This window comes from Takifugu rubripes, chromosome 5 (genome assembly GCF_901000725.2).
Source record: "Takifugu rubripes chromosome 5, fTakRub1.2, whole genome shotgun sequence".
NCBI lineage: Eukaryota > Metazoa > Chordata > Actinopteri > Tetraodontiformes > Tetraodontidae > Takifugu > Takifugu rubripes.
This window is the reverse complement of record NC_042289.1, coordinates 8283815-8306143: the sequence shown is the minus strand read 5'-3', so window position 1 is coordinate 8306143 and position 22329 is coordinate 8283815. Positions and strand designations below refer to the sequence as shown.

Here is a 22329-nt window from a genome sequence, read left to right as displayed (position 1 = left end):
TCGATTTCCACATCTCTGATTGTTCTATCTTTACTAAATAAATAAAAATGGACTCAAACCACATAAATTTCAGATCTTTTATTTTTGGAAATGTCTAAAAATTCAATACAAGACAAAAAGAAGTCACACTTAAAACAAAAAGTTGCTTGAGCGGAGCCCAGACTCATAATAAAAATGGCAATCTGCTGTTCCGGTGCCGCTCACCCACAAAACATCTGAAGGAGCTCAGGTTGCACCAAAAATGTAAAAAAAAGACTCTCTACATGCAGACGTGTGTTCATGTTGGCTACAATCCAGAGGATTTAATCTGCGTTCAAGTCCGGGAGGGATGGAGGTCATGAAGTCAAGCTGATCAGAGACAGATTTTTAAAAAACGACTGGTTTATCTGGAGGAGTTGGAGCTGGAACGAGAGCGATGGCGCCTGCGACCGGGTGATCTGGAGCGAGAGCGGCGCCGTGCCGGGGACCGCCTCCTCGGGGAGCGAGACCTGTCAGACAAAAATACGGGAACATTCATGATGGGCAGAGTCCAAACGGCCCCAGATAAAAACAAAACAAGTTGGAATAACACACAAGGTTGATCGACAAACCTTCTTCTCATGCGCGGGGGGCTCCTGCGCCACATAGGCGGCGGGGGAGGCATTCTACGGGGCGGAGAAAGTCTCCGAGGGGGAGGGCGGACCCGCTGGGTCAGGACGGCGGAGGCCGTTATCTCCTGACCATCGATCTGACCTGAGAAAACCAAAATCATTGAAAGTTCAGAATTATTGAGCAAGAGCGGAAAGTCACCGAGTCCAAACTATTCAGAGAGGAAACACTCAGTAACAGTGAGAAACCAAACAGAAAAACAGAATGAATGACTCAAGCAGAGCCTCCGCAACAAACAGGAACAGAAAATGACTGCTGACGTCCTGTGAGAAAAGTTCACAAATCTAGAAGGCAAGCGCGCGGCTGAATAGAAGGACTACCTCCATCCATGTACTTGAGGGCCTTCTGGGCCTCCTCAGGGGTCTCAAACTCGATGTAGGCGGAGCACCTGGACAGGTGTGGGTGCAGTCTGTCCATTGGCATTTCCACTGATTTGATCTTGCCATACGTGGTGAAAATCTCCTGGATGTGATCCTGAAACAGGCAAAAGAAATCAGACGCGGCGTTACAAACAACCACTTCAGATCAACTACAGATCTGCAGATCTACAGATCGTCGATTGCAGAGCTTTTAAAACCGCTTCATTCTGGGCCGACCTTGGTCACGTTCCGGGTCAGCCGCCCCAAGTGAATTTTAGTCGGTTTTGGGCTCGGGCTCCGTTTCCTCCTCTCTTTATCCTCTCCTCTTTTCTGTGTTTTAGACCTGCGGAATAAGAAAAAGAAAATGTTGTCCCCTTAATCACAACTCCGACAGTAAAGTAAAGACACTCCAGGAAGTTCAGCATCTTCCCTGACTTACACTGAACGGGAGCGTCTGCGGTTATCGTGGCGTCTACGGCTCGGGCTGGGGGAGCCCGAAGAACTGGAAGAGGACGAAGAACGAGAGCTTGAGGAACCTGAGCGGCTGGTGCCGGATGAGCTGGATCCACTCGAGGACCCTGAGCTGGAGCCCGAGCTGCTGCTCGAAGTAGAACTCGACCTGGACCTTTTTATTCACCGGAGAAAAGCACATGTTCAACACCGTTACACAGAACCTCAACGATGTTGCAAGACCCAATCGGAAGACAAACCTGCTGGTGCTGCTGCTGCTCCCAGAAGAAGCGCTGCGACGTTTGCGTGCTTTCTCCCGTCCACGGTCCTTTTCTCCATCCTTGTTACTGGTCTTTTCTTTACCTCTGTCTTTAGTTTTTTCCTCTTCTTTCCTCTTTGTGGGGGACGGTGCCCTTTAATCAAAACAAAGGCACTGTTATTGACAGAATTGTCATCATATTAGCAACCAGTCAGTGAATCAGTTAATAATTCATTTATATTTAACAGAAGTACTAATTATATTTAGTATCACAACCCTCCACCTCACACCAAAGACTACATTTGTCACAAAATGGAATGAATTCAGCTTTAAAATTGTATCAGGCAAAATTATACAACTTTGGGCAACTCAAAGGTTACCTCGTAGTTATCACATTTTTCATTAAAAGGTAATCTCATTTGTAAATGAACTTCGCACGCAAAAAGTAATCCGCATCCTAAAATGGTCCCGTCGACTTGTCGGGAGTAAACAAACACATCTAGGCAGAAATAAACCAAAAACAAGAATTTCATATATCTTAAATATTTGGAATGCGAGTCTTTGTGAAAGACAGCAAAGCAGCCATGTTTACCGGCGAGAACGCCGAATATCCGGGCCAAAGGCCGCCTCCACCTCGTTTCATTCAAACCAGTCCTCAAAACAAGGGGGGTTAGCCATGGGGACCGTAAATGTTCGAATACTATTCTTTTCATGGTGCATAGAAACGTCTACAAAATACAAAACGGATTTGCAATCGTGATTAACTATGCAGGAGAGCTTAAACTAGTTCGTCAAACATTTAGTGAACCATATAACTTACATATCTACAGTTCGTGAATATTCCGCCTCAGAGACGTGCGGCCAGCGGAAAATGAGTCGCTTCTGGATGACGTCAAAGTGGAAGTGACGTATCGTTAAGCGCCGCTTCGCTTACGAACCATTTGTTTATTTTTGTTGTATAGAATTGTACAGGATCTTTGTACCCAGGTCCATGGTGGACATTATATTAAAGGACATAAAATGATCTCATTAAATGACAACTGTTAACACCACTTCCTTTTCTTAAGGTTTTGGAAGGTGAGTGACCTTTTCAAAAATATATATTATTATAACGCTTATTATGCCGTGAGCCCCGATTTAGTTTTTGGGTTTCCCCCAAACTCTGGTTATATAAATATATTCATACTTTTATGATAGCAAGTAGCTACCCAGCTTACACCAGGCCCTCATTATTGTGTCAAATGAAGTAGTTAATTTTTCGTTTTCCAATATTATTATAAACCTTGCAGCAGTTACAATACAGAAAAAAGTGCTCTTCGTCCCCTTTTGACATCATATTAGCGTATTTTGTATGCAAATTTAAGCCTTTTGCTATATCTGTACAGCTATGTCTCATTAGCCTAATATAATGGAATAAAGCATTTATATAATATTAAATGGAATTCTCATATCAGAATGCTAATGCACCTTTGTAGTTTTTGCATTAAGTCATCTGCAGCATATCAAATATGCATCTGTCTTAATTCAAGTCGAGTCTTATGGACATTCCTGTTCTTCTGACACTCTTCTGTCTACTAAGAGTTTCTGACCAGAGTTTCTGACCATGGGCCGGTTGGATGCTGTTGCCAAGAAGAAAGTTATCGAGCTGCGGGAATCTGGTTTGAGTTTTCGTAAGATCAAAGCGGTGCTTGAGCTGGAGAACATCAAGGTGTCTGCGCAGGCAATCTACCTGTTCTTGAAAGAGTTTCATGGGAGGCCACCAGGGAGAGTCAGGCCTCTCGAGGCTGGAAGCAGCTCATCGTCAGCACAGATACAGCCTCTAGCTGGGACATCACAAGAAACGAGAAGCAATAATTGGGTCCAAAACCTTTGCCGGGAAGCGTCTCGTCATGGTAACTTAATAGTTAACAGGATATTTACAGAAGAGACTTCCACAAATCCAGAGGCTGATGTAAACTTGCCCAGGAAGATTCAAGGAAGCAGCCAGATGGAAACGCAGCATAATGAAGATAAGGAAGAAAAGGGAATTCAGATTGTTAGTGTCACCTCCCTTGCACAGAAAAACCAACAAATAAATCATCAGTCCACTGCTACGAGGGCAGAAATGACCTCAGGATCCTCTGCCCTCACCCCTGGTGCGTTCACAAGGCGAAGAAATATACCTTTTACAACCAACGCCATCCTGGCAGCTCGAAAGAGGCTTTTAGACAAAGCATTGTCACAGAGGGTAAAGGTAACATTACACAACATTTCACCTGAGTCACAGTCAGTGTTGCTAACCAAATTCCCCAGTATAATGTGGAACTCTTTAACCCACTGGCAATGTATATTTCTGTCTGTTAGGAGACAAAAATGACAGACCTCCTTCTAAAATATAGTAGTATTTATCTCTGAATGTAATTGTCCTCTGTCTCTTTAATTCAAAAGTCAGTCAGTCAACTTGTATTCTTTGTTGTTTTTTGTGATTCCAGCAGACCTCATTATCCATTAGGAGAGATCAACTGAGCAGCCTCAGTGCTGATTTAAGAGCTACGTTGTCCCAAGCACCTAAAACATATGATCTACCCTCTGAACAGGTGAGGAATAACCCAAACCTCAAAATAAATAAATAGAGTCTGCCTGTCTGAATTATATACGCACCAGTATTCTAGCATTTTGGTTAATTCTTTATGCTGATTCTATTCACCGTCATGATATGTGTTTTTCCTTTCTGTATCATTTTCCTGTTGCACAGACTGTTACGGACCGCCAGCCAGCAGAGAACGGCTCCCCCAGGCATTTTCTGGCAACGCGACCAGGTCCATCCATACGTTCCCTCCACCCACTCCCCCGGGTTGGCGTTCACCTTCCTAACCGGTCACCCTCCCCATTGGCGTCTGCTCCCGGGGTGTCTCTCGTGCGACTACAGACCCCTGGAGGCACTGTTGCCCCTCACACTGACGGGAAACAGAGCCCCAAGCAGACAGTGGGAGACCCTGGAGTGAGAGGTGGCCTACAGGATCAGATTCAAACCTTGAGTTCTGAGGTGCACGGTTTGGGTCTGGCAGTCAAGATGCTGGTGGAGCAGCAGCGCTGCCTGGAGAGAGAGCAGGCGCAGCAGACGCAGATCCAGAAGCAGATCCTCAGCACTCTACAGAGTTTCGCTTCCAAGCTGGGTTCTTGTAGCAGCGGTCAACAGCATCACAACCCAACATCATCACCTCCTGCTGTGCCTTCTGCTTCCATTCCCAACAGCTTTAACTTCAGTGAAGGAACATATACGCCGTGCAGCCAAAGTCAACCCAGCTACAACTCTTTGGAGAGTTTAGAAACCGTGGAAGATTTTAAAGTACCAGAACTTAACCCTTCCAGCATGAATGGCTTCCCACCATGTAGCAGCGCTGAGAACAACCCGCTCACTCACGCCTCTCCGCAGCCGCAGTCGTACGCGGCTGCTTACTCACGCCAAAGTCGTCAGACTCTCGTGCCCCCCTACACTCAGCCGTACGTGTCCACATACAGCGAGGCGCATCAGACCTTCAAAGCATCCGATTTTACAAGCAGCTGTCCTGCGAGGGCTCTGCAGGACTGCAGCGTCTCCAACCAGCCACAGGACCCACAGATCAGTGTTATCAAAGTAGAAGGACCTTAGCTGTACCATGGCATGCAAAGGTTTGGGCAGCCCTGCTCAAAATGTTTGTTCATGTGAACAGTTGAGAAGCTGGAATATCAAATGATCTTCCACTTCCACAGTGTTGAACGTTATTCTGAAGGTCAGGCAATGCTGTGAGACATCCCAAAGGGGGAGCTAATATTCACTATCCAGCCTGGCTAAACTTCTGCTGTAGGTCCTTTTCCTTTTTTGATCTTTAGATATAAGAGGAAAATAAGAAATGGGTTTGTTTAAAATGTAAAAAGAATGTTTCATCTTCAACTCAATACTTCCCGAAGCTCATTTCATCTTCCACCTGCTTCAGATTGACAAAACTTTGGAGCAGGGACACCTCCACGTTTGCATGGAGCTGTATTCAGGTATTCGTGACCAGAAGGGCTTGAACATTGATTTTTTTTATTTTATTTTCTGGCATCAGTTATCCAGGTCAAAGTGCATTCCTATAGACTGCTCTGCCAAACAGCCAGACTGTCAGCCAAGCAGGCTAAAGGATGAGCACATCGATCATATCGGGTTTAGACCAGTTTTTCTGCATTATCCAGTAGGTTGCGATGACCTGGAGGGTGATCTGACCTTTGGCAGATTTTTTCTATTAAAAAAAAACACTTCAGGGATGATTCCCTAAATTGGACCTCCTAATACTTCAATGAAGTAACACTGCAACTGAACATCTGGAGCAGGTTTGTGAGGAGGAACCTTCGGTGCGGGCTTCACACCTCAGATCCCTGGAGAGGATCTCAAACACTGTTTAGTCTATTAATGATCAGTCGAATAAACAGCTGATTCAATTGTAGATCAGCTGTGTTTTTCACACACAAAGACCAAGATGGGATGCAAGCTTTTAATTGGCAAAATTCTAATTATGATTATAAGATGATGCCACTCATCAGAAGCGACTTATGGCACGCAGCTTGTGAGTTAAAGGGTTGAGAGTGATGCCCACGACTGGTGTGAGGTCCAGGCTGTCCTCTGAAACTCCAGGTGCAGGTTTGAAATGGAAGTGCTGAAGAAGAGAGGCGAAGAAGAGGAAGAGCTCCATCCTGGCCAAGCCTTCACCCAGACACATCCTGCGACCTGCAACCAGGAGGAGCCGCGTCAGTCCAAACGGGACCCTGAAGCACGACGTAGGGACGTGGACCTACCTGCGGAGAAGGGCATGAAGGCATCTCTTCTGACAAATCGGCCCTCGTCGTCCAGAAAGTGGGCGGGGTTGAAAGTGTGTGGCTTCTCCCATTGGCTCTCATCATACAGGACAGAAGTGAGGAGGGGGATGACCATCGTCCCCTGTGGGCAGATAGACCCCATGAAGAACAACGTGGCAACATAAACGGGAGCGAGTTCAAAGAGGGCGGTGAACCTTTTGGATGAAGTATCCCTGGAAGGAGGTGTCTCGGCTGGTTCTGTGAGGGAGACTCATGGGAACGATGTTGGCCATTCTCTGCGTCTCATGGATGACGGCTTCCATGTACGGCAGGTTTTTCCTGTCCTCTACCCGCACCTGGCGGTTTCCCACCACCCTGCGGAGCTCCTCCTGGACCCCATCTGATTGCATTGGCACAGAAATGTTGCAGCCTTGCTAAATTTGAGCAAGCAAATTGGCGTTTTGGCACCTTGAATATGAGGATACTTGGTGATATAGAGAAGGCCCCACTGGAGGGTGGTCGCTGTGGTGTCAGTTCCTGCTCCAAACAGGTTCATAACACAATGAAGGAGGTTGTCCTCATGATAGTAGTGAGCGTTGACATCAGATTCCTGAAACACCAAAGACTGATCAGAGTTGAACACACACAGGACAAAGGGAATGAGGAGTGAGTGGTTTTTGTCTCTTGGAAGTGTCTTATTTTGAATTCCTGCAGTTGAAGTTCCTCACCTCTTGATTTTCTTTATGGATCAAAAAAGCATCGACGAAGCACCTGCACGTTCCAGGGTTCCGAGTTTCCTTCATTTCGCCGATGATCCTTCTAGTGCTCTCGATGTTGATTTCCACCTTCTTCATAATATACCGCCAGGTCTTCAAAAATGGTCCCAGCCATGGAAATATGTTGTAGATCTGTAAAGAAAAAGCTGAGGGTTTACCAGCAATGTTGCTCAGTTTAATTAAGGAATGTGTTACAGTTGATGTTGTGACCTGCAAAATGGTTTAAGAGGGCACCAAAACTTTCTGTAGCACCTGAATAGAGGGGGAGCCTGTGAGATGGATGACCTCATGGTCCCTCTCAATCATGGCCTGGAAGGTCGGGTCTTTGTAATCAAACCTTCTCCCATACATGATTGCTGAAATTATGTTTGACGTAGCGTAGCTGATGACTTGTGCGTTGCTGAAGGCTTCACCTTGAAAAGACAAGAAACGTGTGGGCAAGATTTCAGGAGCGTGAGGCCCCAGACTTCAGGCATGTCAAACTCAGTCCTCGAAGGCCACGATCCTGCCGGATTTTCTATCCCACTGAATGCATTTTCAGCCTGGTAGGACAGAAAACCTGGCAGGATCATGGCCTTCGAGGACTGAGTTTGACACGTGTGCCCCAGAGGGACAGTGGTGTCCAGGAAGTCAGCTTACCTTGATGTTGTTCAAACGCTTCGATCAAGTACTGACACTCCTCGATGATCTTCTCCTCAATGGTTCTTTTTCCCATCCCAAAATCTTTTAGTGTCATCAAAGCAAAGCGCCTCATTTCTTTCCACTGGTCTCCATTGGTGAACAGTATCCCTGAAAAAGCAGAAGGTCAGACACAGAAAACAGAAATGACTGTAAAAGTCTCTACCGTCCTCGTACCGTTCCCTTTGTTGAAGTCATGGAATATTGGGAAGATTTCCCTCTCTCCAAAGTCCTCGGCCTGGTTGACCAGAGCCTGCTTGACCGCTGTGTATCCCGCCAACACAACCACCTTCTTACTCGCCAAGTAGACTCTGAATATCGGGCCGTATTTTTGGGAGAGCTAAAGGAGTAGAGGGAAGGGAAATTTAACAGCTTCACTTGGATTAACAAAAAAGAAAAGTTCTCACTTGGACAAGGTGGCAGTCAAGTCTTTTTAGATCCAACTGATGCAAGTTTCCCAGCAAAGGCAGAGCTTCAGGTCCTGGCAGATCCTTTCTCTTTTCTCTGGAGATGAAGCTGAAGCAGAGCTGTAGCAGCAGCAGGCTCACAATAGCCACCATCAGGAAGCCTGAGGTGGAGGACTCAAACAGATCTTCAATCATGATCCCACAGCTGGGCCGTGTTCTCAGCTAATGGTTGACCTGGTTGGATCAACAAAGTCCTCGTCAGTGCACCACTGGCACATGGACTGAAACCAAGGGGTAGTGAACAAAAGTGGCACTAACAGAACCAGAATAAATGAGCGAACCCAGCTTGAGTTTAGCAATGGCAAGACGGCCCTGAAGCTTCAGTACTTTGAACCCTGGACTAAAATTCCACAGAACCAGAATTTCGACTCTTGCGTTGGCGCCGAAAAGTCACGTGACAATGACGAATGAAGCAGAGCTGTTTCGTTCTCTGATCGAGCCACCCGACTGGTTTGCGGTCCAATCACGTGATTCACACCGCTTCGTCTCGAATCGGACAGGCTGAGATTTTAGCGGCTAAACCACTTATATCTGCACTAAAAATGCACAATGTGTGGGTTGTTGTCGGAGAGTTATTGCTGTTGAGTTCTTATTACTATTGCGTGGCTGAATTGGATCATAATAAAGCCATCTAGTGCTGGACGAATGAAACTTTTCCCAGGTATTGAACCACTTGGCCGAATGATTTCAAAAATAGGTTCATTACTCCAAGCTTCATTTATAGCGACATGTACAAAAATTCATTTGAAAATAAGCAAGCATCTCTTAATTAATCTACATGGTATAGATACGCCACAGCTATAGTGAGTTGCTGTTGGACATGAACCTTAGCTGTTCATGCATTACACCTGCAGCACACCTACCTCACCAGCAGTGATCAGATCGAAGTATTCTCACATGTCAGAACAACCTCCGGATCCCACAGTTAAACCTATGGGCTTTTATTATCAAGGACAAGAACAAGCAGCAGTTAAAACGACTGAGCACAATGCTTTGAATGCACAATGCTCCACATCGGCTTAACTGAAACTCCACTAGCCCACTGGCTTAACCACAAATATGTTTACCCCTGACTTTTTAAGTTAGACAAAACATTTTTATGCATGTCAGCATCTTCTGTACCATGTGAAAGACATTTTTCAAATGTGGAAAAATTGGGAGCAAAAGAAGAAACCAGCTAAATCTAAATACCGTGGGAAAAAATAATGTACCTCAATAAAAATCTTTGAGTGTCCCCATCCCACATAATCGCCCATTTGTTCCACAAGCATACCCAATCTCTGCCATATATTTCCAGCATTTTCTCCATAACAAAACAAAACACACATTCATGAATATTTATTTGTCCAAAGAGGGTGAAATTCAGTCTAGTATGTATTTTAAAAAAACAAACAAAAAAACAAACAAGTCAAAGCAAAGATCGAACCAAAATGAGGCGTCTGCTCACCAACTACCCTAATTCAATTTGAGCGCAACCAGGCAGTGCAAGGGTCGCTTTTCACCAGGAGAGGTCGCCAAAAATTAAGCTTTGAGTAATGATCCTATTTTCAAGAGATGAGCGAAGGAAGTTTTGGGGAAGTATTGAACCACTTGGCCCACGAAACAGTTGGTCCAAGTGGTTCAGTACTTCACCTAAGCTTCATTCGCCCATCACTCGTACACGTATCACATCAGTGACTAATTCAAAAATCAAAAACTAAATCAAACCTGCTCACATAAACGATAGAGATGATACTGAATATTGACTATTCAGCCTGGCCAAACTTTTGCTGTTGGCCCTGTTGCTTTTCTGGTCTTTAGCATAATAGAGAAAAATAAATTATTTTGATATATAAAAAGAATGTGCTATCTATAACTTAATGCTTGTTGGAGCTCATTTCATCTTCCACCTACCATTAACAAAACTTTGGAGCAGGGACACCTCTACATTTGCTTGGAGCTGTATTCAGGTATTCATGACCAGAAGGGCTTGAACATTGTTTTGTTTTTTTAAATTATTTTCTGGCATCAGTTATCCAGGTCAAAGTGCATTCCTATAGTCTGCTCTGCCAAACAGCCAGGCTGTCAGCCAAGCAGGCTAAAGTATGAGCACATCGATCATATCAGGTTTAGACCAGTTTTTCTGCATTATCCAGTAGGTTGCGATGACCTGGACGGTGATCTGACCTTTGGTAGTTTTCCTTTTTTTAAAAAAAACATTTCAGTAATGATTACCTAAATTGGACCTTGTGAAAAATATTTAACTTTACCTTTGGTGTGGGCCTCAAACCTCAGATCCCTGGAGAGGATCTCAAACGCTGTGCACAGGGTAATAATATATGATGCCGTCTCTCTCCCAAGCAGGTGGCGAACCTTTTTGATGACGTATCCCTGGAAGGTGTCTCAGCTGGTTCTGTGAGGGAGACTCATGGGAACGATGTTGGCCATTCTCTGAGTCTCATGGATGACGGCTTCCATGTACGGCAGGTTTTTCCTGTCCTCTACCCGAACAATATGTAGAAACTGGGACCAGTGATTATGAGCAGAGAATGGTAGAGAGTTTGTCTCTCTACAGGTTAAGTCTGAAATCTATTTCTCTTGTTGCTGTGCACGCTACTTCTGGTCCAGAGCATATGGTAGAGTTGTCATGCAGAGGCACATTTCCTCCAGGTTTCTCAGAAATCACAGAGGGCCGGAGCCTCTGAGACTGCTGCTGAGAGGAAACCAGCCTACCACGGCCAGAACCATCCAAGAAAAAGGGAGAAACCCAACAATAGTCAATATAATACACGCTGAATATGGCGACACAGCAGGTTTTTTTCATAAACAGTCATTACATCCAAAGTTGTGTATCACATCCTGTTATCGTTTATATTTCTTTATTGATTTCACACTGTTACACAGAATACCACATAAATTACAGTATCGAGTATATTAATTTTCAGACTATAAGCCACAACTTTTTTCACACACTTTAAACCCTGTGGCCAACACAACAGTGCGACTAATTTATAGATTTTTACTGGCTAACGGCCACTGGGGGCACTCTAGCAGTAAACGCAAGCGTGACACAGATGTGGGGAAACATTACGTGCAGAAGAAGACACTTGTTTTGATTTTGGTTTTGAACTGTCATGTTGTGCATCAAGCACACACCCTCATCATGGAAAACACAAAAAAATACATATGATGCAGCTTTTAAATTAAAGGTGATGCCGTGTTGGAGTTGTGTTGGTGCCAAACTGCTGATTGTCAGGCACAGTTTGAAAAAAAGCAGACCATAAAGTCGACCATGTGTGTCTTTCCGGAGAAGACAGACTAGATTGGGGACTCTGCAGCCATGTCTTCACGTCACAATTGACAGAATCAAACCTTGACGTGATCCTTCATTCGTTCCCTCATCAAGGCATCTTCTTGTACACAGAGAAAATCACATTTCCTGGCATTCTCTGCAGCAGCAGCTCTACATGCAACACCACCCAGCAGTAACGTTTGTCTACAGCAACAATCTCTCGGTCTCTGCGTGTGAGACGGTTATTGCAATGTTTTGCAAATGTTATTGCAAATCAAACCCAGTACTAAAGCTACAAGTGGAAGAGGCTTGACCTTTGACCCCAGGGGCTTTTTCAGCTCTGCAAAATCAACCATGAATCTGAGCATTTAACTTTTAGTATCTGACTTCTGTACGTTTGACCTGAATATGGGCCATGACCCCTCATGGGCATCAGCTGATTCACTAAAATCACAAAACAAGATTGAAAATCCAATTTCCTAAAGTTTTCCAGGCTGTGCTCCAGTCTTCTCCCTATTGACGAGGGATGGCGCAGAGCTTATGGGGTGAAGGGCTGAGGGTGAAGCCCACCACTGGGGTCAGATCCAGCTCATCCTCACCAACACCGGGGGGAGGAGTGAAACGGAATTGCTGGAGGAGGGACGTGAAGAAGAGGAAGATCTCCATCTTAGCCAGACCTTCTCCGAGACACAATCTACGGCCTGACGGAAGAGGGGGTTTTGAAGAACTTAAAAACAGCGGGAGCATTTTGACTAGCTCATCGGTAATCCCGAAAATGTGTACCTGCAGAAAAGGGCATGAAGGCGTCTCTCTTGATGAATTTACCATCCTTATCCAAGAAGTGGGAGGGGTTGAAGGTGTGCGGGGTCTCCCACTCGTTCTCGTCATACAGGACAGAGGTCAGAAGAGGAAACACAGTAGTCCCCTGAACCCAGAAACAAGAGAGCACTTTTAGCATGGGCTCAGCTGAAGGGAGGTCTTCAACAATACTGTGGACTAATCTGTGTATCTGTCTTGTCCTGTTAACTGATCTGCTGTGAACCTCTGTTGATGTTGCATATTCCACCTTGTTCTGTCCGCCATGTCGCACAGGCAGAGTTGGTGGGAAGCATCAGGTAATGCAGGTACAGGCTCCTATAAGTGGTGCTTGGTTGTTACGGTGTAGCTATAGTTAGATAGTATACAGTAGATGGAGGAGAGCTGCTGTTGTGAATGATTGGCCCCAGCAACATTCTTAGATTTTTACAGTTGTGTTGGAAAATGTTCACTCATCCAGGTCACACTGGAGGGTATTCTGCCCTCTGGTGGACACTTTTATGGTGGCACTAAATTGGACCTTCTGAAAAATACTTGACCTTTTCAATAAAGTAGCCCCGGAACTCAACATCTCGGGCAGTTTTGTGAGGAACAGCCATCGGGACAATGTTGCCCAGTCGCTGTATCTCATGGATGACAGCATCAACGTATGGGAGGTTTTTCCGGTCTTCTACACAGACCCGTCGGTTTCCCACCACCATGCTGAGCTCCTGCTGCACCTGGTCTGAACAAATAACATATTAACGCAGGATGAGGAGTGACGGGGGGAAGGTCAGGGTCACTGAATGTCAAGGAGTCCAATTATGGAAATCAGATCACAGCCAACTGCACCATTATTGCATTTAAACATAAAGGGATCATCACCTTGTATCCCTGGATATTTGGCCATTAACAGCAAACCCCATCTGAGCGTGGTTGCTGTGGTGTCTGTTCCAGCTCCAAAAAGGTTGGACAACGAATACAACAGGTTCTTCTCATTGTACAAACTGTCAATAACACCAGAATCCTGGAAGAAATATGAAACATGTTCAATATGTAGCCAAACGCCACTATTTTATTTTAAAAAATCTTGATGAAAATTCCTACCACTGCTTTCTGCTTTCGCAACAGAAAACAGTCCACAAACCCTCTGCAAACGCCAGGGTTCAGGGTATCCTTCAACTGCTGGATGAGATCTGTCATATCCCTCAAGTTCATCGCAACTTGTTTCAGTAACAGCTGGCGGTTTTTTATCCAGTTGGCCAATCCTGGAAAAATGTTGTACAACTGCAAGATGGAAGAAAATCTGGTCAGCACAAAGGAACCCTCGAAAAAATCCCTATTAGAATGGTCTAATATAGATATACCGGTACTTCTAATAATAACAATAAGAACAAAATGTCATTGAAAGCACCAGGTGCTGAATGCGTGCCAATTTTACCTGGATGGGGGCGGAGCCTGTCAGTCTGATGACTTCATTAACCCTGTTCACCATGTTAATAAAGCGAGGATCATCGTAGTCAAACCTGCTCCCGTAAACGATAGAGGAGATGATATTGGAAGTGGCGTAGTTAGCCAGGCGGGACGTGTCAAAGGCTCTCCCTGTGGACACAAGATCTGGGTGAAATGTTCCCCCACACATGAGACCTTTATCACCATGTTTTTCCAGCCTTTGTACCTTCATGATCTTCGAACTTCTGGATCAAATAGTGGCACTCCTCTGCGATTTTGTCTTCGATCATCCTTTTACCCATGCCAAAGTCTCTGAGGGTGCTGAGAGCAAAGCGTCTCATCTCCTTCCACGTTTCTCCATTTGAGAACAGGATGCCTGGAAAACAACTTTAGTTGTTCATGTGTTTTCACCGTATCAGGATATCGTTCTTATTCCCTGTTTCACCAAACACAAAGTCTGAATTGTATTTATTCCTGAATCAGAACCCAGTAAACTACAAATGGAGACAACCTCTCCTGTAGTAGTTGCTCTTGTACAGATGATGGACGTACCGTGACCTTGGTTCATATCATAAAATATCGGAGAGATGTCTCGGTCTCCAAACTGTTCTGCATTGCTGACCAGAGCCTCTTTGACCGTCTTGTGACCGGCCAGAACCACCACTTTCCTGGGTCCAAAGTGCACTTTGAACACAGGTCCATATTTCTTGGACAACTAGAATTGGAAAGATCTCCCATTTAGTTCCTTCAGTACTCTGAAAACAATATTCCTCAGGGGGGTTGTGAGTCACCTGGTAGAGGGTTTGGTGAGGTCTGCTGAGGTCGAGCTGCAGCAGGTTGCCAAGCAGGGGGAGAGCTCTGGGTCCTGGAGGCTCCCTCCGTGTAGCCCGACCGAAGCTGCGGGAGACGAGGCAGAGGAGAAGCAGGAGAGCGACGCTCCCCATCAGAGTGGACGGACCGAGCGAGAGCAAGAAATCCTGGAGAGACATCCTCTGCTGTGGCGTCCAGCCTCGGACCAAGAAGAATGCAGGAGTGGAGGCGAACTCACATTTATCTCTGACTTGACCCCCTCCCTGCCCAGCATTGACCTCAGAGGTGTGATTAAACTGTCAGTCACCATTGAGCATCTGCAGGGAGGGAGACATCTGATCTGGGGCAAATGTGACCTTTAAACAGTCTGCCAAAAAACCTAAGCCTGTCATTTATTTACTGGGTTCAGTAGTGGTGTCCGCTTTTCTGCAAATACGTAACGGTTTTTCATTCCACGAACAAGTTTCAACAACCTTCAGTTTCAGTCAAAATAACAAGAGCACTGAGGTGTCAGGAGATGAGCTGGACTTGTGAAGGCATCCCATAGAAATATAAAGGTGTCTGTTTTAGCCACATCTGTCTAAAATACATAGATTTTCTATATAACGGGAAAAAAGGAATCCAGGCTGTGGTGTTTGCTTCTATTTTCAGAGAGCAGAATTTAATTTAAAACTGAGATGACACATATACACTCAGCAGGACAGTCTTATGGGGCGGGACAAGGCTACCGCCGTTCAAGTTCCCTTTTTAAACAACACATTAGGAATTTTCCAGAACACCTTCAGAGCACTACCGAGGTACCCTTAAGCAAGGTAATAAACCCACAGATGTTCACAGAAGGTCCTGCGATGAACTGACGACTTCTGCAGGGGTATACCCTGCCTTCACCCATAGGTGCGCCCTCCCCATTATCTCAAAAGGGAAAAAGCGGAACTTTGACCATCAGTGGTGGAAAACCTCTTCACTGCTCCCGGTAACGTGACTTGTGAAAAATCACATAAGAAAAAAGTTAAGAAATCCTTCCAAGATGACAGATTTCCACGCAGTGTGTCGTTCCAGAGAAGAAATTGCTACAAATGTTTTGGAGCTGTTCATAAAGTTGTTTAGATTGCCATTTTCCCCTTTTCATGTGTGACAGCAAATACATTCAAGTCACATCAGAGGAGACTCACTTTCCAGCCCCAACTGAAGCCAGGTTAAAGGGATTTTCAAATATTTCTGCAGCTTCAAACAAGGCTGCAAAAACGACTGATTGGGGACTCCGCAGCCATGTCTTCACATCACAATTGACAGAATCAAACCTTCCCGTGATCATTCATTCTCTCATCAAGGCATCTTCTTCTACACAGAGAAAATCACATTTCCCGGCATTCTCTGCAGCAGCAGCTCTACATGCAGCACCACCCAGCAGTAACGTTTGTCTACCCGCGGGCACCAGGTCGCCCGTGAGGACCACGTGAGTCGCCCGCAGCCTTGTTCTAAAATTAGTTCAAATAGCGGCACTTACCAGTGAGCTGCATCTATTTATTTTATTTTAGTTATTCTTGTTTAAATCTCACTTACATGTTAACTGGAAATGACAATATATCAATCATTATTTTTTAAATGATTAATATACATGATATTGTCAGTATTGTGCGCAAAACGTAGCATTTGTGGAGCGGCAAAAGCAAGATGATTGACCCCTAAAAAGATGGCAGAAAAAAGAAATAAAACCTAACATTTTCACGATGAATGGAATGTAGAAATTTTTGTTTTTACCAATATGAAAGGAGCCTGCGTGTGTCTCATTTGCGGGGCGACTGTAGCGACGGCAAAGCGACACAATGCGGGGCGACATTTCACAACTTGCCACACGAGCTACCATGCTAACTAGCCACCGGACCGTGATCTGGAGGGGTGCAGGTGCTTCAGCACCCAGTGTGACGAGTCGGTGGAAAGCAGCAGCGCAGCGGATGGTCTTTATAAGGCTTTTTCTTAGGCTTGTACAGGGTTTTTGTTTAAAATGTTAAAAATGCTGCAGAGGAACATTGTGATTTTTTGGACTGTTGTAGAAGTGATCATTTGAAAATGTTCAATTTGAAAAACAATCGCACTTGAAAATATAGAAATAAAGTGTTCCATATTGTATTTTTTAAATCTTGTTGTCATTATTATTTATTGTGAGAGATCCTTAACATGGTCAGTGTCTTCACACAGATAAATGCCATTAATAATTATTAATATTATACAGTTAAAGATAAAGTGAGTAAATTAGCAATTTCAGAAGTGTGTGTATCAAACTGGCAGCTCTTTGCCTTCATCAGTACCCAGGAAGTAGCCTTCAGTTTCAAAAAGGTCAGTGATCCCTGGTCTACAACAACAATCTCTCGGTCTCCGCGTGTGAGACGGTTATAGCAATGTTTTAGTACGTTTGTGTTCATATGGGAGCATGTTTGATGTTCACAAATCTGCAAAAAGACACAAACACATTTGGAAAAAAAAGCAGAGGCCTTTTTAAACGTACTTGGACTGGATGGACTGGCCTGATGAGCTCTCATTACGGACGGAACAAGTTCATTAGCACCTCTCATCCTCACATTTTTAGTACCACGAAAATGTTGCATTGCTGTAATGCAACGTTAAGAGGCTCGTAGTGACACAAAGATCTTTGCAGAAAGCAAAATAAAGAAGCCAGAATCCTTATTGGTCCGATAAGGCGAAAGGGGGGAGTGGTGGCCAAAATGTTGGAGAGGTGAGTTTGTGACAGGGAGGTCTATTAATAATCAGTCTAATAAACAGCTGATTCAATTGTAGATCAGCTGTGTTTTTCACACAAAAAGCCCAAGACGGGATGCACACGTTTATTTGTCAAAATTATTTAAAAAAATAAATGTAATCTCGTTATGGTGCCATACATCAGAAGCGACTTATGGCGCGCAGGTTGTGAGTTAAAGGGTTGAGAGTGATGCCCACGACTGGCGTGAGGTCCAGGCTGTCCACTGAAACGGAAGTGCTGAAGAAGAGAGGCGAAGAAGAGGAAGAGCTCCATCCTGGCCAAGCCTTCACCCAGACACATCCTGCGACCTGCAACCAGGAGGAGCCGCGTCAGTCCAAACGGGACCCTGAAGCGCGACGTAGGGACGTGGACCTACCTGCGGAGAAGGGCATGAAGGCATCTCTTCTGACAAATCGGCCCTCGTCGTCCAGAAAGTGGGCGGGGTTGAAAGTGTGTGGCTTCTCCCATTGGCTCTCATCATACAGGACAGAAGTGAGGAGGGGGATGACCATCGTCCCCTGTGGGCAGATAGACCCCATGAAGAACAACGTGGCAACATAAACGTGAGCGAGTTCAAAGAGGGCGGTGAACCTTTTGGATGACGTATCCCTGGAAGGAGGTGTCTCGGCTGGTTCTGTGAGGGAGACTCATGGGAACGATGTTGGCCATTCTCTGAGTCTCATGGATGACGGCTTCCATGTACGGCAGGTTTTTCCTGTCCTCTACCCGAACAATATGTAGAAACTGGGACCAGTGTTTAAGAGCAGGGAATGGTAGAGTTTGTCTCTCTACAGGTTAAGTCTGAAATCTATTTCTCTTGTTGCTGTGCACGCTACTTCTGGTCCAGAGCATATGGTAGAGTTGTCAGGCAGAGCCACATTGCCTCCAGGTTTCTCAGAAATCACAGAGGGCCGGAGCCTCTGAGACTGCTGCTGAGAGGAAACCAGCCTATCACGGCCAGAACCCACCAAGAAAAAGGTAGAAACCCAACAATGGTCAATATGACACACGCTGAATATGGTGGCACAGCAGGGTTTTTAAGGAACAGTCATTACATTCAAAGTTGTGTATCATATCCTGTTATCGTTTTTATTTCTCTATTGATTTCACACTGTTACACAGAATACCACATAAATTACAGTATCGAGTAACGTAATTTTCGGATTATAAGCCACAACTTTTTTCACACACTTTAAACCCTGTGGCCAACACAACAGTGCAGCTAATTTATAGATTTTTACTGGCTAACGGCCACTGGGGGCACTCTAGCAGTAAACGCAAGCGTGACACAGATTTGGGGAAACGTTAGGTGCAGAAGAAGACACTTGTTTTGATTTTGGTTTTGAACTGTCATGTTGTGCATCAAGCACACGCCCTCATCATGGAAAACACGAAAAAATACATATGATGCAGCTTTTAAATTAAAGGTGATGCCGTGTTGGAGTTGTGTTGGTGCCAAACTGCTGATTGTCAGGCACAGTTTGAAAAAAAGCATGTCATTAATTAAAACTAAAAAAGTCTTCCGTGTACCGACTTTCTATGTAAATGTGTCATCTTACAGCATGAAAACTTGCATCTTATATTGAAGTGCGGCCTATATATGTACAAAACGTATTTTCTTTTTAAATGTAGCTGTTGCGGCTTATATTCAGTTGTGCTCAATAGTCCGAAAACTACGGTAAACACATGCTCTGAAATGAGGCTAAAAGCACAAATCAAACCCAAGTGGAAGATGCTTGACCTTTGACCCCAGGGGATTTTTCAGCTCTACAAAATCAACCATGAATCTGAGCATTTAACTTTTAGTATCTGACGTCTGTACGTTTGACCTGAATATGGGTCATGACCCCTCAAGATTGAAAAAACAAGATTGAAAATCCAATTTCCTAAAGTTTTCCAGGCTGTGCTCCAGTCTTCTCCCTATTGACGAGGGATGGCGCAGAGCTTATGGGGTGAAGGGCTGAGGGTGAAGCCCACCACTGGGGTCAGATCCAGCTCATCCTCACCAACACCGGGGGGAGGAGTGAAACGGAACTGCTGGAGGAGGGACGTGAAGAAGAGGAAGATCTCCATCTTAGCCAGACCTTCTCCGAGACACATTCTACGGCCTGACGGAAGAGGGGGTTTTGAAGAACTTAAAAACAGCGGGAGCATTTTGACTAGCTCATCGGTAATCCCGAAAATGTGTACCTGCAGAAAAGGGCATGAAGGCGTCTCTCTTGATGAATTTACCATCCTTATCCAAGAAGTGGGAGGGGTTGAAGGTGTGCGGGGTCTCCCACTCGTTCTCGTCATACAGGACAGAGGTCAGAAGAGGAAACACAGTAGTCCCCTGAACCCAGAAACAAGAGAGCACTTTTAGCATGGGCTCAGCTAAAGGGAGGTCTTCAACAATACTGTGGACTAATCTGTGTATCTGTCTTGTCCTGTTAACTGATCTGCTGTGAACCTCTGTTGATGTTGCATATTCCACCTTGTTCTGTCCGCCATGTCGCACAGGCAGAGTTGGTGGGAAGCATCAGGTAATGCAGGTACAGGCTCCTGTAAGTGGTGCTTGGTTGTTATGGTGTAGCTATAGTTAGATAGTATACAGTAGATGGAGGAGAGCTGCTGTTGTGAATGATTGGCCCCAGCAACATTCTTAGATTTTTACAGTTGTGTTGGAAAATGTTCACTCATCCAGGTCACACTGGAGGGTATTCTGCCCTCTGGTGGACACTTTTATGGTGGCACTAAATTGGACCTTCTGAAAAATACTTGACCTTTTCAATAAAGTAGCCCCGGAACTCAACATCTCGGGCAGTTTTGTGAGGAACAGCCATCGGGGCAATGTTGCCCAGTCGCTGTATCTCATGGATGACAGCATCAACGTATGGGAGGTTTTTCCGGTCTTCTACACAGACCCGTCGGTTTCCCACCACCATGCTGAGCTCCTGCTGCACCTGGTCTGAACAAATAACATATTAACGCAGGATGAGGAGTGACGGGGGGAAGGTCAGGGTCACTGAATGTCAAGGAGTCCAATTATGGAAATCAGATCACAGCCAACTGCACCATTATTGCATTTAAACATAAAGGGATCATCACCTTGTATCCGTGGATATTTGGCCATTAACAGCAAACCCCATCTGAGCGTGGTTGCTGTGGTGTCTGTTCCAGCTCCAAAAAGGTTGGACAACGAATACAACAAGTTCTTCTCATTGTACAAACTGTCAATAACACCAGAATCCTGGAAGAAATATGAAACATGTTCAATATGTAGCCAAACACCACTATTTTATTTTAAAAAAAAATTTAAAAATTCCTACTGCTTCTTTCTGCTTTCTCAACAGAAAACAGTCCACAAACCCTCTGCAAACGTCGGGGTTCAGGGTATCCTTCAACTGCTGGATGAGATCTGTCATATCCCTCAAGTTCATCGCAACTTGTTTCAGTAACAGCTGGCGGTTTTTTATCCAGTTGGCCAGTCCTGGAAAAATGTTGTACAACTGCAAGATGGAAGAAAATCTGGTCAACACAAAGGAACCCTCGAAAAAATCCCTATTAGAATGGTCTAATATAGATATACCGGTACTTCTAATAATAACAATAAGAACAAAATGTCATTGAAAGCACCAGGTGCTGAATGCGTGCCAATTTTACCTGGATGGGGGCGGAGCCTGTCAGTCTGATGACTTCGTTAACCCTGTTCACCATGTTAATAAAGCGAGGATCATCGTAGTCAAACCTGCTCCCATAAACGATAGAGGAGATGATATTGGAAGTGGCGTAGTTAGCCAGGCGGGACGTGTCAAAGGCTCTCCCTGTGGACACAAGATCTGGGTGAAATGTTCCCCCACACATGAGAATTTCATCACCATGTTTTTCCAGCCTTTGTACCTTCATGATCTTCGAACTTCTGGATCAAATAGTTGCACTCCTCTGCGATTTTGTCTTCGATCATCCTTTTACCCATGCCAAAGTCTCTGAGGGTGCTGAGAGCAAAGCGTCTCATCTCCTTCCACGTTTCTCCATTTGAGAACAGGATGCCTGGAAAACAACTTTAGTTGTTCATGTGTTTTCACCGTATCAGGATATCGTTCTTATTCCCTGTTTCACCAAACACAAAGTCTGAATTGTATTTATTCCTGAATCAGAACCCAGTAAACTACAAATGGAGACAACCTCTCCTGTAGTAGTTGCTCTTGTACAGATGATGGACGTACCGTGACCTTGGTTTATATCATAAAATATCGGAGAGATGTCTCGGTCTCCAAACTGTTCTGCATTGCCGACCAGAGCCTCTTTGACCGTCTTGTGACCGGCCAGAACCACCACTTTCCTGGGTCCAAAGTGCACTTTGAACACAGGTCCATATTTCTTGGACAACTAGAATTGGAAAGATCTCCCATTTAGTTCCTTCAGTACTCTGAAAACAATATTCCTCAGGGGGGTCGTGAGTCACCTGGTAGAGGGTTTGGTGAGGTCTGCTGAGGTCGAGCTGCAGCAGGTTGCCAAGCAGGGGAAGAGCTCTGGGTCCTGGAGGCTCCCTCCGTGTAGCCCGACCGAAGCTGCGGGAGACGAGGCAGAGGAGAAGCAGGAGAGCGACGCTCCCCATCAGAGTGGACGGACCGAGCGAGAGCAAGAAATCCTGGAGAGACATCCTCTGCTGTGGCGTCCAGCCTCGGACCAAGAAGAATGCAGGAGTGGAGGCGAACTCACATTTATCTCTGACTCGACCCCACCCAATCCCCCACCCCCTCCATATACATACATACACACACACACACATACACACACACACACACACACCGTTGTCATGAGAGACTCAGG

At 45.1% G+C, this 22329-nt stretch overlaps 6 protein-coding genes across 12 annotated transcripts; 1 reads left to right on the top strand and 5 right to left on the bottom strand.

Moving 5' to 3' along the window:
* Positions 1-63: 63 nt before the first annotated feature.
* LOC101061178 (RNA-binding protein with serine-rich domain 1) lies at positions 64-2630 on the bottom strand. The gene is made up of 7 exons (XM_011603987.2): positions 2537-2630; positions 1718-1870; positions 1447-1632; positions 1245-1350; positions 969-1122; positions 591-732; positions 64-488 (listed from the first exon to the last, which is right to left on the bottom strand). Coding segments are annotated over exons 1-7 (849 nt in total). The 5' UTR covers positions 2539-2630; the 3' UTR covers positions 64-382.
* A 2-nt stretch (positions 2631-2632) lies between these two features.
* On the top strand, positions 2633-6217 carry LOC105416451 (uncharacterized). 5 transcript variants are annotated; one of them, XM_011603983.2, is made up of 4 exons: positions 2633-2793; positions 3309-3949; positions 4188-4292; positions 4451-6217. In XM_011603983.2, exons 2-4 carry the CDS (start codon positions 3320-3322, stop codon positions 5345-5347), a joined length of 1632 nt encoding a protein of 543 aa, XP_011602285.2. In that variant the 5' UTR covers positions 2633-2793; positions 3309-3319; the 3' UTR covers positions 5348-6217. The 5 variants fall into 5 exon arrangements, with proteins under 5 accessions (XP_011602285.2, XP_029692146.1, XP_029692145.1 ...); XM_029836286.1 differs by having other exon boundaries at positions 3296-3943; positions 4191-4292; XM_029836285.1 differs by having other exon boundaries at positions 3296-3943.
* On the bottom strand, positions 6196-9035 carry LOC101080189 (cytochrome P450 2K1-like). 3 transcript variants are annotated; one of them, XM_029836287.1, is made up of 10 exons: positions 8690-9035; positions 8372-8605; positions 8142-8304; positions 7926-8075; positions 7539-7699; positions 7239-7418; positions 6979-7135; positions 6726-6910; positions 6511-6652; positions 6196-6442 (listed from the first exon to the last, which is right to left on the bottom strand). In XM_029836287.1, the coding sequence occupies exons 2-10, from the start codon at positions 8564-8566 to the stop codon at positions 6255-6257; spliced, it is 1521 nt and encodes a 506-aa protein (XP_029692147.1). In that variant the 5' UTR covers positions 8567-8605; positions 8690-9035; the 3' UTR covers positions 6196-6254. The 3 variants fall into 3 exon arrangements, with proteins under 3 accessions (XP_029692147.1, XP_029692148.1, XP_029692149.1); XM_029836288.1 differs by having other exon boundaries at positions 8713-8727; XM_029836289.1 differs by having other exon boundaries at positions 6979-7120; positions 8372-8781.
* Positions 9036-11272: 2237 nt separating this feature from the next.
* LOC101078137 (cytochrome P450 2K1-like) lies at positions 11273-16620 on the bottom strand. The gene is made up of 10 exons (XM_029836282.1): positions 16521-16620; positions 14741-14958; positions 14502-14664; positions 14176-14325; positions 13939-14099; positions 13605-13784; positions 13383-13524; positions 13058-13242; positions 12486-12627; positions 11273-12403 (listed from the first exon to the last, which is right to left on the bottom strand). Exons 1-10 carry the CDS (start codon positions 16597-16599, stop codon positions 12216-12218), a joined length of 1608 nt encoding a protein of 535 aa, XP_029692142.1. The 5' UTR covers positions 16600-16620; the 3' UTR covers positions 11273-12215.
* On the bottom strand, positions 11273-22226 carry LOC101074478 (cytochrome P450 2K1-like). The gene is made up of 10 exons (XM_029836290.1): positions 21962-22226; positions 21723-21885; positions 21397-21546; positions 21160-21320; positions 20826-21005; positions 20605-20746; positions 20280-20464; positions 19708-19849; positions 19387-19625; positions 11273-12164 (listed from the first exon to the last, which is right to left on the bottom strand). Exons 1-9 carry the CDS (start codon positions 22157-22159, stop codon positions 19438-19440), a joined length of 1509 nt encoding a protein of 502 aa, XP_029692150.1. The 5' UTR covers positions 22160-22226; the 3' UTR covers positions 11273-12164; positions 19387-19437.
* Positions 17202-18264, bottom strand: LOC101078362 (cytochrome P450 2K1-like). The gene is made up of 4 exons (XM_003979997.2): positions 18109-18264; positions 17894-18035; positions 17715-17825; positions 17202-17209 (listed from the first exon to the last, which is right to left on the bottom strand). The coding sequence occupies exons 1-4, from the start codon at positions 18214-18216 to the stop codon at positions 17202-17204; spliced, it is 369 nt and encodes a 122-aa protein (XP_003980046.2). The 5' UTR covers positions 18217-18264.
* Positions 22227-22329: the final 103 nt, after the last annotated feature.